Genomic DNA, 13,512 nt, shown 5'->3' with positions numbered 1-13,512 from the left:
GCAAGGCTTGCCCCACAGCGGATCTCAGAGATGTGCGGGAAGAACAGGCAGACGGAGCACCGGCTGGTGATGACAGGGAAAGGCCTCTTCTCCGATAAAAACCGAGAAGGAAGACAGAGACCCTGTTCTCCTGCTGCATGATGTTATCTGGATGGGACATACGGAACTTGTAAAGCCAGCTTGCAACCGGCCAGAGGGTGCGGCCAGCGCTCAGAGAACAGACACGAAGAACTGCAGAAGCCCAGAGCACTGGGCGCCCAGCTACCCCGCGGGCTTCCTCCTGCGAGGTAAGAAATCTCCCCCTTGCGTGAGGTAAGAATTGCTTAAGCAAGCACATTTCCTTCTTAACTTATTCACAGGTCAGCTGCTTAAGAAAGAAAACACCCATCCCAGGAAACAGAAGACATTTCAGGAAAACCTTCAGCATAGCTGGATTTGATGTCTTGGTAGCAATACTAGAAAAGGAAACGCCGCTCCTGAATACCGCAGTTTCAAGTCTCATCATCAGTAATATCAACCACAGAGCACAGAAAAATTACTAGCAGAAGCATTCACTGTATCTTCCCGCATTTCCCAAAAGTAAAAAAAAAAACATACCTATACAGTCCTGATTATCCACGTAATGCACTTCATTCACACCTAAACCTTCTCTTTGATACAGTTCTTGTTCCTAAAATGAAATGATCATAATCACAGATGTGTAGATACTGAGTGACAGGAAATGGATTCACTGTTCTGTGCCTTTTCGGATCATAAGATTTATTGATTAGTCAGTGTAGAAAGGTTCACAACAGCTGATTCGGGAGCTGAGAAGTCTTGCAAAACATTGGGGAAGAAAAATCCTTGCCCCTAAAACAAGGTGATGTCAAAAACTAAAGAGCCAACATACAGTTTACACATGTGGAAATGTCCCCTCCTGCAGATAAGGCGCTTTTCCTGAGACATGCTGAGCAGCTATGAACAAACACGGGGATCTGTTTATAACCTTTCAAACTCAAGGCAAGACCGGGGCTTTGAAACATTCTACAGCCTCAAACTTCTGTGCAGAATAGACCAGGGGTCAGCAAACTTCTGCAAGGGCCAGACAGGAGGTATTTTTGGCTGTGATATTTACTGTCTTTGTTACAACTAGTCCGTTATGCCACTGCAGGGCAAAAGCAGCCCCAGACAACAGTAAATGAAGAAGCACAACTGCCCCCCAGTAAAACTTCATCTGCAAAAGCAGGCGGCGGCCTGCTGGGCTTGTCCCAAAGGCCACAGTTTACCCCCTGGAACACACAGAGGAACATAATTTGCCTTGATCACTTTTAAAAGCTTAAAAAAACAGCTAAACTGATTAGCTCCCTTCTGACATGAAATTTGTCTCTTCTATATTCTCAATAGCCCTAAATCATTGTCCAAAGACAGGCAAGAGCAGATTTATAACCTTTACAGACAAGCACTAAAATCAAGCAAAGAGCAATCCACTGCAAATGGGCTCCAGTATCTACACAGTGACACATATGAGAAATGTATCATTGGGGAAAATAAATATAATTTGGAAGAATAATTTACAAATCAGAGTTGAGCTCCTAGGTAAGTCTGGTACTGTCTTAACATTTTAAAAAAAAGAGAGGGGTGGATTTTATCACAGATGGGTGAGCAAGGCAATGAGCTAAGGGTGATGTGTGTTTCAACCTTTTTTTTCTTGAATGTTAAAATATCTCCTCCCACGAGACATGCTAGAAAAGGTCTCTGTCAATCTAGAAACGCTGTCTACTTGAACCCAATCTGCATTGGAAATTCACGTTTATTTTAAAGAACTGTTTAAAGACACCGTCTCCTCTCCGTGCAGTTTCCAGATGAAGTTTGCTGGGCTGGTGTGGAAAGGAAGAAGTATGTGAAGTGAGAGGCAAACACGTCAATCCTCACATAGGAAAGGAAGGACTGAAGTGGCTGGATGAGACATTTTCAGAGAAACTACCTTAACTCGTTTTAACCTGCTTGTTTAAGCCAGAACTGGCTTAACTATAATATATAAGAAAAGGTACAAAAGTTGAAATGTGCTGGGGAACCCAAAAAGAAAATGACATAATAAAAATGGGGAAAAAGACAAATGGGATGGAAATAGGAAAGAAAACAGTTCACATTTCAAGTCCAGATACAGTGGGGGACTCAGAAAACAGCAGCGCTCACACAAAGGAAACAGCGCTGGGGTTCGGCCCTTGCAGAAGTCACTGAACCGCCGTAGTTTCTTCGTCTGTAAAATGAAGGGCTGGACTGGATTGATACTGGGTTCCCTGCAGCCAGCAGCCCTGTTGACTCTTTCTGAGCTGCTGGCTTTCCTGCCACACACACAGACAGCGGCGAGCAGGCAGCAGAGGGCAGAAGCACAGGCACAGAGGAGGAGAGGGTGATGCCGAGGTCAGGGATGAGAGCAGAAAGCTGTTTGGCAGTGCCAGGAGCAGAGACTACAGAATCAGGAAAAGAAACAAGCGGCACCTCCAGTCCAGTAAAAGTCACCAGGAAGGAGCAGGAGGTATTCACTTATGAGCAGGCACCGATCAGCACTCCTGCTGGGTAACCTAAGCTTCAACTGCACCATCAGCACTTCTGATGTGCTTGGCATCCGCGAAGCCCCTGGGTCCCAGGCTGAGAATCTCACATTCCCCAGGCCACCTTCCATCGTACCTCATCGACCAAGTAACTGCGGAATGGCGCTGTGCCTTGAAATTTAAAAATAGCTTAATGCAGTTCTTAAATCTAAACTGTATGGCAATTACCTCCTTCAGAATCCTTTCGTTAAAAAATTGTTGAAGTTTTTCATTGCAATAGTTGATGCAAAATTGTTCAAAACTGTTATGTTCAAAGTACTCTGAAAACAAAACCAGAGTCAAGAGTCATCATCAGATCAACTTCACATTAATAAACTTAGGATAAAATTTTATTGTATCAATGCTTACTTTAATATTAGATACAAACATATATTTGTAGAATTGTTCCATACTCCCCAAATGCTCTTATTTCAAGACTTTAAATTTTGTTAGGCATTAAGTATTAAAAATACCCTGCTTCGTGGGGGGAGGGTATAGCTCAGTGGTAGAGTGCCTGCTCAGCATGCATGAGGTCCTGGGTTCAACCCCCAGTATTTCCATTTAAAAAATACATAAATAAAATTTTAAAAAAATAAACAAATCTTGCCTCGCTTGAAAAAAAGGGGTTTGTCAGATAAGATAAACATCATGTAGCAGGGAGGGTATAGCTCAAGTGGTAGAGTGCACGCTTAGCATGCATGAGGTCCTGGGTTCAATCCCCAGTACCTCTTCTAAGAACAAATAAATAAACCTAATTGCCTCCCTCCACCAAAAAAATAAAAATAAAAATAAATTTAAAAAGGAAAAAAAAGTGGTTTAAAAAAAGATAAATATCATATAATACAAGATATAAAATGTAAGCCACTTGTAACATTTTTTCAAGCACAGGTATTAAAGAATCAAAATTAAAGGATAAAAATGACTTAAAATGTTAGTGGTTTATATTTTTCTGTATAATCTGTAAAAATACAGTTACAAAAAATATTACGGATACTAATGCATTTCTAAAATTAAGGGACTGCATTACATTATTTCTAAGATCCCTGTAGCTCTCAAATGTTATGACTGCGTATGCACAGATCATGCTAAAATTGGTGTAGATCAGGGAACAAACAGCTGAAGATGATGAAATCTTAAATCAGTGATGAGTGTTTCTCTACCTTTGAATAAAAGGCACTGATTTACTATAAATTTTAAAACATGTATTACATCAAAAGTGACACCCTGCCCCTCCCAAAATGTAAACACTCATCTCTTGCCTCGGCAAAGGCAAACGAATTATGAAGGAGGACAGCACTTCTGCACAGACAGAAGGAACACCCACACTGATAAAGCCCCAAGTGAAAACAGTCAGATTTACTTTGAGATTTTTACAACACGGTCATTCCGAACAAAGTAGCATTCAGGTGTCAGTGACTTTTTTTTGCTTCTGGTTATACAGCTCCACAGTTGTTCTCAAATGTTTACCCTGACATCTTATTCATTTGGTGGAAATTAATTAGAAGCAGCTATCCGCTGACAACTAACACTAATGATGAATTTTTACACACAGTAATGAGTTTGGCCTGTATGCTAGTCAGTCTATGCCCACCTCTACACTGGATGGTCGATGGTTTTAATGACTGAATTCTCTTCATCAGCGGCACTAAGACTTAACCTTTATTCAGCTGCACTAGTTTATGAGTATGGAGACATCTCTACCTACGGTAGTTTCAATCAACATTTTTCAATTTAAGCACTAGTGTGACCAAAATCCATGAGTCTTCCCTTTCCTTTTTTCATAGCATCAGCTTCCTATTTATCATATTATGAAATGAAATGTAGGTATGGACATATAACTGAAAATACATCAAGTGGAAAGGTATTACAAGGGAAAAAAGGGTTTTTTTTTTAAATTTTACTTTACATACGGGTGAAAAACCAAAGGAAAAAATATCAAGCAAATAAAACTCACCAAGAAAAGCATACTTACCGAAACCTGCAATATCTAGGACTCCAATAAAATAGGATGACGTTTCAAAAGGAAAACACTGATTGACTCTGTTCACCACGTGATCAAAAAGATGGCTGTAGACAGTCTTTGCCAAGGCGTCCCGGGCGTTGTTTGCTTGCTCCACTTTCAGGGGTACCCTGCAAAAGAAGACTCTGCCAGTGAAAACTCTCCACAGCACTATGCTGTGAAAATAATGCCAGATACCCAAGAACAAAGTGTATCTAAACATACTGTGAGGAACAAGCTAAATTGTTACAAACAGTCATTTATGAATAGGGACAGATAAATGGGGCTAAGCAGAATACTACAAAAAAACTGTCGACAATTAGATTAAAAATCTATCATTGGGGGGAGAGTATATAGCTCAGTGGTAGAGCGCATGCATAGCATGCATGAGGTCCCTGGGTTCAATCCCCAGTACCTCCATTAAATAAACAAACAAACAAACAAACCTAATTACCCCTCCAAAAAAATCTATCATTGAGTAAAAGAACGTTCAGCTCAAAAAATCTTTTTAATCTTAATTTATACCTCACTGTACATGCTGAATATATTAAAGAAAAATTATTCAGTGGGATAATCTTCCATGTGATTTTCTGAAATGCAAAAGAAACTGTGTTTAACTCAAGGTAGCTTTGAAGTTCAGCAACTCGTTTAACAGTGTTTAGGAAAAAAATGCTTATCGCCTTAAAATCCAATTCTACAATTTAATACAAGTAACTACATAGTTTAACAGCGTTAGATGCTACAGATACAGACGCACAATCTGTGTCCTTGAGAAAATGACAGTCTGATGAAGACAGACTGCCACAGAGGAGAATTTCCAGGCACTGTGCTGAACGCTGCCATAAAGCACAGGGCACTCCGGGAACACCAGAAAAACACACCAAATTTGGAAGTAACCTTAAAAGTCATTTGGGTCAGACTTGAATCCCTTCTGAACAGTGGTTTTTCAACTTATATTTCCTGCAACAGAATCCTTTCCTAAAGTGAATCTGATGTGAACAACTCCTACATAAACTACACGAAAGAATTGCTTTGGTACATAGGGGAAGCAGAGATGACAGCTGAGGACCACCCTCTCTTGCTTTACCAGCCTTCCCCTGGGCTCCAGGAACATCTCTAAGGAACCGCGTACCTGTAGGGCACCACTAAACATCCTCCTCACCGAGGGTTTCTTTACCGTAAGTGTAATTTGGAATTAGCAAAGAATCAGGCCAAGCATACCCTGCCAATATTTCTCGAAGTGTAAGAGCTACCGAATTTTCCCAGTGGCTAAAAAGTTCTCTTTTTAATTCTTCTTTTTTTAAGTTGCCGAAAATTTTTTGAATATATGTTGCTGGAACTCACTGTCTGCCTTATTTTGCAAGGGACAGAGGATCTGGCTTTTCCTTCACAGGGCAGGATTTTTACAGAGCAATGAGTTAAGGAACTTACTTTATAACTGTTCCTTTGGTGCCCCCTGCTGTTGTCAGCATGACTCTTGTGGTTAAACTTACACGAAGATCATCTTGATCCAAACCCAGTAACTCAGCACAATATTCCAATGACTGAGTAGATTTGTTCTTCAGATTACAGCCACCTGGTGAAAATATATTTTAATTTGAAATTAGTAAACATTATGTAAACCAGATTTTCAAGATTCATCTCTTAGAAGTTCACTTCATGTACATAAAACTATGGAATAGACAAGGCTTACCTGTGACTTTTAAGTTCACCTCACTTGTTCACCACCCTTGTCAGACACTTACACTGCCAAGGTCAATGGAAGACCCTCATTCAGGGTGGCCCCACCATAAAATCCTTTCAGCCCTTCAATTTCAACCCACCACTGTTTCATTTTTTTATGACCCTGCAAGTGAAATAGACTAACAATAGACTATCATCCTTGTTACCGTATTACATCTCTGGAATGATTAGATTACATCTCTTATCACTACAATTCATAGGACTCCAGAAAACCTCAAGGAGTAATTCCAGTGGTAAATGTGAGGCACTTCAGCAGGTCAACATGGGTGTGGACGTCTGTCTACATGTGTGGTGCACGCGCGAACATGCACGTGCTCATGACACGTGGGGACAAAGGAAGAGGGTGAGGAGGCAACTGCTATTAACAGTACATTGTATCTACAGATTTGTATTTATGGAGGCTGTTTTATAGAGAACATCCCACAGTGCCTTAGACTCTCTGCTGTTACAACTCTGCAACTGACGAGCTGTGTGACCTTGAATGAGTTACTTATTCTCTCTGCACTCAGCTTCCTCATCCGTATAATGAGGATAATAACTGTACTTACCCAATAAGGCTGTTATGAAGATTAATAAGGTTACATAATGTGAAGTTGTGAAGCGCTTGGTACGTAGTAAGCACTGTATAAAGGTTATCCGTAATTATTATATCATTACTAATATTAAAATATACATTTTATTAATTTTTTGAAGTTTAATGTTTATAAATAATTCATTTTAAGACTACTCAATTTCAAAACTACAAAGAATGTGTGAAATCATAATGAGAATTTTATCATGACAAATATTTTAAAAAACCAAATTAATACTTAATAGCCTGTCTCGGTAGAAATAGTCCATGAAATCTTTTATGAATAAGGGGTTGTTAAGACAATTCATTGGGAAAAGAACAGCTTTTCAAACAGATGGCACTGGACAACCAGGCATCTACAAGCAAAAGAATGCAGTTGGACCCCTACTTCACACATCTACAGAAATGAACTCAAAATCAATCAAAGACCTAAATGGAAGAGCTAAAAACTATAAAATTCTTAGAAGAATACAGACATAAATCTTCACAATCTTGGACTAGATAATGGTTTCTTAGATATGGCACCAAAAGCACAAGCAAGAAAAGAAAAAGCAGACAAACTGGACTTCATCAAAATGAAAAACTTTTGTACTTCAAAGAACACTATGGAAAAACTGAAAAGACAACCCACAGAATGAGAGAAAATATTTGTGAATTATATATCTGATAAGGAACTTGTATCTAGAACATGCTTTTAAAAGCTCTTACAACTAGATAATAAAAAGGCAACCTAATTCACAAATAGGTCAAGAATGTAAACGGTCATTTCTCAAAAACAGACATACAAATGGCCAATAAAGTCATGAAAAGATGCTCAACATCATGAGCTGCCAGGAAAATGCAAATAAAGCTACAATGAGGTAGTACCTCTCAGGCACTAGGACCTCACAGGCACTACGATAGTGAGAATGTAGAAGGGTAGTTACTTGGAAAGTCAGTTCCTCAAAGGTTAAACATAGAATTATCACATGACTCAGCAGTCCCTCTCCTAGGCATATACCCAAGAGAAATGAAACATATGTCCACACAAAAACTTGTACACGAATGTTGACTGCAGCATTATGCACAACAGCCAAAGGTGGACACAACCCAAATGTTCATTAAATGACAAATGGGTAAACAAAATGTGGTATAATCATACAATGGAATATTTCTCAGCAAAAAGAAAATGATGTACTGACACACAGGTGAACCTTGACAACATTAAGCTAAGTGAAAGAAGTCAGTCACACACAAAAGGGCCCACGTATTTTGCGATTCCATTTGTATAAAATGGCCATAAAAGGCAAATTGACACAGACAAAGCAGAATGGCAAGTGGTTGCCTAACGCAGGGTATTTGAGACACAATGGCGGTAACTGATGTAAGGTATGGGGTTTCTTTTTAGAGTGATGAAAATCTTCTAAAACCAACTATGGTAACAAGTTCATGCTGTATAGCACAAGGAACTGTATTCAATATCTTACAGTAACTTATGGGGAAAAGAATATGAAAATGAATACATTACATGTTCAAGTATGACTGAAACATGCTGTACACCAGAAATGGATGCAACATTGTAAACTGACTATACTTCAATAAAAATATATATACACAAACAAACATAAATAAAAATAAAATTGCCTATGGTGATTATTGCACGACTCTAAATATGAATTATATTTCAATAAGGCTGAAAAGAAAGAATAAGGAAAGTAATACTTAGAAGACATATTAAACCTTTAATTCTATGAAAATAAGATTACTACTAATCTCTAGTTTGTACCCTCATACACATTATCTAATATAACTCTCATTATATAATATAACTCTCAAAAAAAACTGGCCACCATTGATTAATTCATTTGAATACTTTTTTTTTTTTAACTATTTTGAAAAGTTTCTTACATACTTCCAGGGATTATGTAAGAATAACATAAGAAAGCATTTATTTTAAAAGTTTTAAAAAGGCAAAATACTGCAAAATAATGTAAGGTTTTTCATGTCATTCCCCTTCCAAAGAAACAACTTCTTTGAACATTTTTAAAATTTGTTGTTATAATAATGTATATTTTTGTTATGTGAAATTTAAAACACACAGAACTCTCAATACGTATTTTTTGCATTACCATCACCAAAAAAATTTTAAATAGCAGGGGAGCCTTCCAAACATTTACTGAAGAATAAGTTTTCCAATAAAATAATTACAGAAATATCCAGAGCCTTTTCAAATTGCAAAGTCATACCAAAATTGAGTTCTCTGGGGCAGGAAAAATCAATTCTAATTAGAAAGAAACCATTTAGGGGCAGGAGGGTATATAGCTCAGTGGTAGAGTACATGCCTAGCACGCACGAGGTCCTGAGTTCAATCCCCAGTACCTCCATTAATAAACAAATAATAAGTAAATAAATAAATAAATCTAACCACCGCCCCCCAAAAAAACTGAAGTTAAAAAAAAATTAAAAAGAAAGAAACCATTTGGTGGGGAGGGTACAGCTCAGTGGTAGAGTGCTTGCTTAGCATGCACGAGGTCCTGGGTTCCATTCCTAGTACTGCCATTAAATTAATTAATTAATTAATTGTTTTAAAAATTTACCTCCCCCCAACCCCCTGCCCCAAAACAAGAGCTGTTTAAATTAAAAAAAAAAAAAAGGTGAGGGTACAGCTCAGTGGTAGAGCATGCACAAGGTCCTGGGTTCAATCCCCAGCACCTCCACTAAAAAAAAAGAAAAAAGAAGAAAGAAACCATTTGGACCTATATAGGAAGGGTCGCTGGAAGGATGTAGGTTAATAAAATCTTAGCTATTAAAACAGAAACAACCTAGTTTATTCTCCTGACTCATTGCCTTGTTCCAGTCTTCTCTGCTTTCTGCTCATTTCTCTTTCAACAGAAGGAAGTTTGAGAAGAAGAATAAAAGATAATGTAAATATCTGGGATGTGCCTTTTGACCATTTAAATGCTTTTCAACTAACTAGATCATGCCCCGTTTACGACCCTGTGTACGTCTGCAAGTCTGACCACAGGGCCATCACACAAGGTGTGTGAAAATGCTGCCCATCACTTCTCACATTTCCGAAGTGTGCATTAATCACTCTAAGCTACTCTGGGTTAGAACTGCCACCTGCTCCCTTGGTGTAACGATGCTATAGAGGAGGATACAGCTCAAGTGGTAGAGCGCATGCTCAGCACTCGGGTTCAATCCCTGGTACCTCCCCCAAAAGTAAATAAATAAACCCAACTACCTCCCCCTCAAAAAAAGAACAGCAACAACAAAAATGATGCTACAGAGGAAATGAAGATGTCTTCTAACATTCCTTACACTTTTAAATCCCTCAAAAAAAAACAAAGAAAAATTTTAATGTAAAGTAAGAACACATCTGATTTTGCTTGGTTTTCTTTTTTTTTTTCCATTTTAAACTGAGAGTAATCTGTATTTATTTTACTCATTCCTTGAAAACACTTACGGTGATTACTACATGCCAGACTAAGTACTATTTTGTATCAGTTTGCAAATATTTAACTCATTTCTTTCTCTTTAAAACATGAGATAGGACCTGTTATTATCCCCAGTTCACAGATGAGGAAACTGAGGCATGGAGAGGTTAGGTTCCTGGCCCAGGTGACACACAGTGGCACAAAACCTTGTGCTCCTACATACAGCTCCCAATGCTGACTTCACGGCACTGTGGGACGTTCAATCCGAACGTCATTAAGACTGTCTACCTCAATCTGCTCATTCACAGCTCAGGTCTCTGGGGAAGGCTCAGTGACTGGGGGCAATGAGAGACAGTTACCCCAAGTGCCGGAGTTAGCTAGACATGGGGACAGCACGGCCCTCACACCTACAACTTCATTCACAACCGTATCACATAAACTACCGCACAGGTCTCACTTGTGTAAAATGGAGATACTGTCCCCTGGCTCACTGTCTTTATTAAGTTCAGATTATGATTATGCCATTCGTGATGAAACAGTATATAAAGGATCTTGCACGTAGCAGACACATTTTTTAAATGGTCTTCCTTCCTCTTGCGCCCTTTCCTTATATGCAAAATGTTGCTATGTAACCACACTTTAAAAACACTTCTCACGGATTATTTCTTCATTATTTTACAGGTGAGAAATCCAAGGCTTAGAGAGCTTCTGGGATCTGACACTAAAGCCTAGACTGTTGACTGCTATGGTAAATGGTGCTTTTGATTTTTTTTTAAACTCATTCTTAGTATAAGATTTTTAAACAAGGCAGAAGCAGGAGTCAACAGTCTTTTTCTCCAAAGTGTGAGATTTTAACCTTTGCTGGCCACACAACTACTCAACCCTGCCACGGCCGCACGGACGCTGCCACAGACAGGACACGACGGGTAGGTGTGGCTGTGTTCTGACAACACTTCACTTACAGAAACAGGTCAGAGCTGACCACGGGCCGTAGTCTGCCAACCCTGTATTCACGGATCAAACTTAAGATTACACAGTCTTACTATTTATGCAGAGACTGAAACAAGACAGTTGAAAAACTAATACCATGCAGGCATTTAAATGCTCTTTTCAATTTGCGTCAAGTTTAACCTATTTTCATTTCCCAGTAATAAAGTAGATGGGCTTTTGTGTATTCAACTGTCCTAATTAACTGATCCAAGTTCAGATAAATGAACCAGAAAAATACCAAAATATCTTAACAGATGGTAAAGAATTATTCTGTTCATGTATTGGAAAAGAATATCAGTTAAAAAGTGTAACCAAGTATGACCCTGGTAGTCAGAGTTACTCATCCTTCATCAAATGAGTTTACTCCTCATCCGTATCACGGATTTGTTCAGAACAGAGCTCATAACAACTGACAATGCAGCATCCTTCAGTTGCAAGGTTCATCACGTAACACAACATATCCTAGAAATACCAGGGTAATAACAAACCTGCACATGGAGTCAACTTACATATGACAGTTAAATGATAGAACTTCTAACTTTACTCCTTTTTAAAATAAAACAAAACAAAAAGACTGCCAAAAAAAAAAAAGAAAAAGAGACCTGATGTGCTGCCGGCTTCCTCAAAATCAATATTTCCAAGGTGCAGGACACCAGCTACTACCCGGAACAGATCGAGCTTTTCTTCGTCATCCAAACCAATCTTTTTCATGGCTGTGCACATTCTAATAAAATCTCCATGGTCATCTAACAAAGGATCTTTCAAGGAGCCTGCCTTAAGACACTACAAAGCAAGAAGATATCAGTTGTCTGCGGTTCACATTATTTAAGTATACTAAAAACAACCACATAAGGTCTATTAATGCACTCTATAACATGCAAAAGTAAAATGAATATACGTATGTTCATGTATAACTGAAAATTGTTCTCTACACAGGAACTTGACACAACATTGTAAAATGACTATAACTCAATAAAAAAAAAAGTTTAAAAATAAGTAATAATTTAAAAAATAAAATGTGTGAGAAAACTAGTATTCCAACACATTTAAAAACTGAAATGACTGCACAAAGTGTACACAGGATCGATGTATTATTTCTTCCAACGACATGAGAATCTACAGCTATCTCAATAAAAATTTCAGTCAAAAATGGAATGAGATGTTTTCCGGTTAAAACCGGAATTTTATCTCTAAAGCATTAAAATGCTGGGATATTAGATAAAAATATAAACTGAGTGAAAATGAAGGAAATATCAATGGTTGAAATGAATCAACATGAAACCATAGGTCAAAAAAAAAAAAACCAGGTTAAAAAAAACTAATAAAAATTTAAATCTAACATTTAGCATTATACTCCTTCAGGTTAACTACTATCAGCTACGCTGATATTCAACAGTAGTGAACAGTGGATAGGCTAACTAAACGATTTTCATGGCCTGAGAATTACTTTTTAAATCTTTCTGATTTGAATATAAATAAGAGACAAACTGTATCAGTAAGCATTATATTTACTCTAAAAATTTATGCCATGACTGAAAACATTCCAAAAAAATGAAGAGACATTTTGCTTTCTCTCCTAAAAAAAAAAAACTTGCATCTAAAGTGCTCATTTATTAGAACCTCTAACACAAACTTGAAGGAAAAAAATAAGTTACTGGACATGGAAAGATTGGACTAGCAATTTTCCAGAACTTGAGAATGAATAAGTAAATTAAAACATTAGGTTAACAGTATCAGAATTAACTGGCCATTAAAGACACCTCTAGGAGATTTTTTTTTTCCTCCAGGGTGACGAGTGCTTCCCTGCTAAAGTTGTCATTGCCTTTCCACAAAAGTCATTAAAATGTTTAATTAGGCATGTGTGAAATTTCTGGAAAATGTCTAGACAAGGAAATTTAATTCTTAAAGCACAGGAAACGATCACATGCAGCCACATTGAAAAGAAAACACGTATCATGCAGAATTTTTAGTCTTGCAATTGAATGGTTACTTCATTTAAGAACTGTTTCTAATCAAAGGTCAATGAATATACTGCTGTCACGGCAGACTAAAAATACTGCATTCTCCTAAAAATTACACACAGCTTAAAGACACTCCAATGGAACTACGATTCTAGTTAGTCAAAACGATCACCTCATCCTCCTGATAAAGAAGACAATAAAAAGTAATTTAAACATATTAAATCCATTATTCTCTTACAAATTTTATATATAAAATCAA

The 13,512-nt window shown here is 37.8% G+C and overlaps 1 protein-coding gene across 2 annotated transcripts in view; it reads right to left on the bottom strand.

Annotated features, from left to right (window-relative positions):
• MYO6 (myosin VI) overlaps positions 1-13,512 on the bottom strand; it is a 79,992-nt gene that overhangs the window by 39,722 nt on the left and 26,758 nt on the right. For both annotated transcript variants that reach the window (XM_031680271.2, XM_031680272.2), the window contains exons 10-14: positions 11,895-12,075; positions 6,004-6,148; positions 4,546-4,703; positions 2,763-2,854; positions 598-670 (exon numbers count right to left, since the gene is read on the bottom strand). In XM_031680271.2, the coding sequence (XP_031536131.1) occupies positions 598-670; positions 2,763-2,854; positions 4,546-4,703; positions 6,004-6,148; positions 11,895-12,075 (649 nt within the window). The remainder of the gene's footprint in view (positions 1-597; positions 671-2,762; positions 2,855-4,545; positions 4,704-6,003; positions 6,149-11,894; positions 12,076-13,512) is intronic.

Source organism: Vicugna pacos, chromosome 8, assembly GCF_048564905.1.
Source record: "Vicugna pacos chromosome 8, VicPac4, whole genome shotgun sequence".
Classification (NCBI taxonomy): Eukaryota; Metazoa; Chordata; class Mammalia; order Artiodactyla; family Camelidae; genus Vicugna; species Vicugna pacos.
This window is presented reverse-complemented; position numbering and strand designations above follow the sequence as displayed.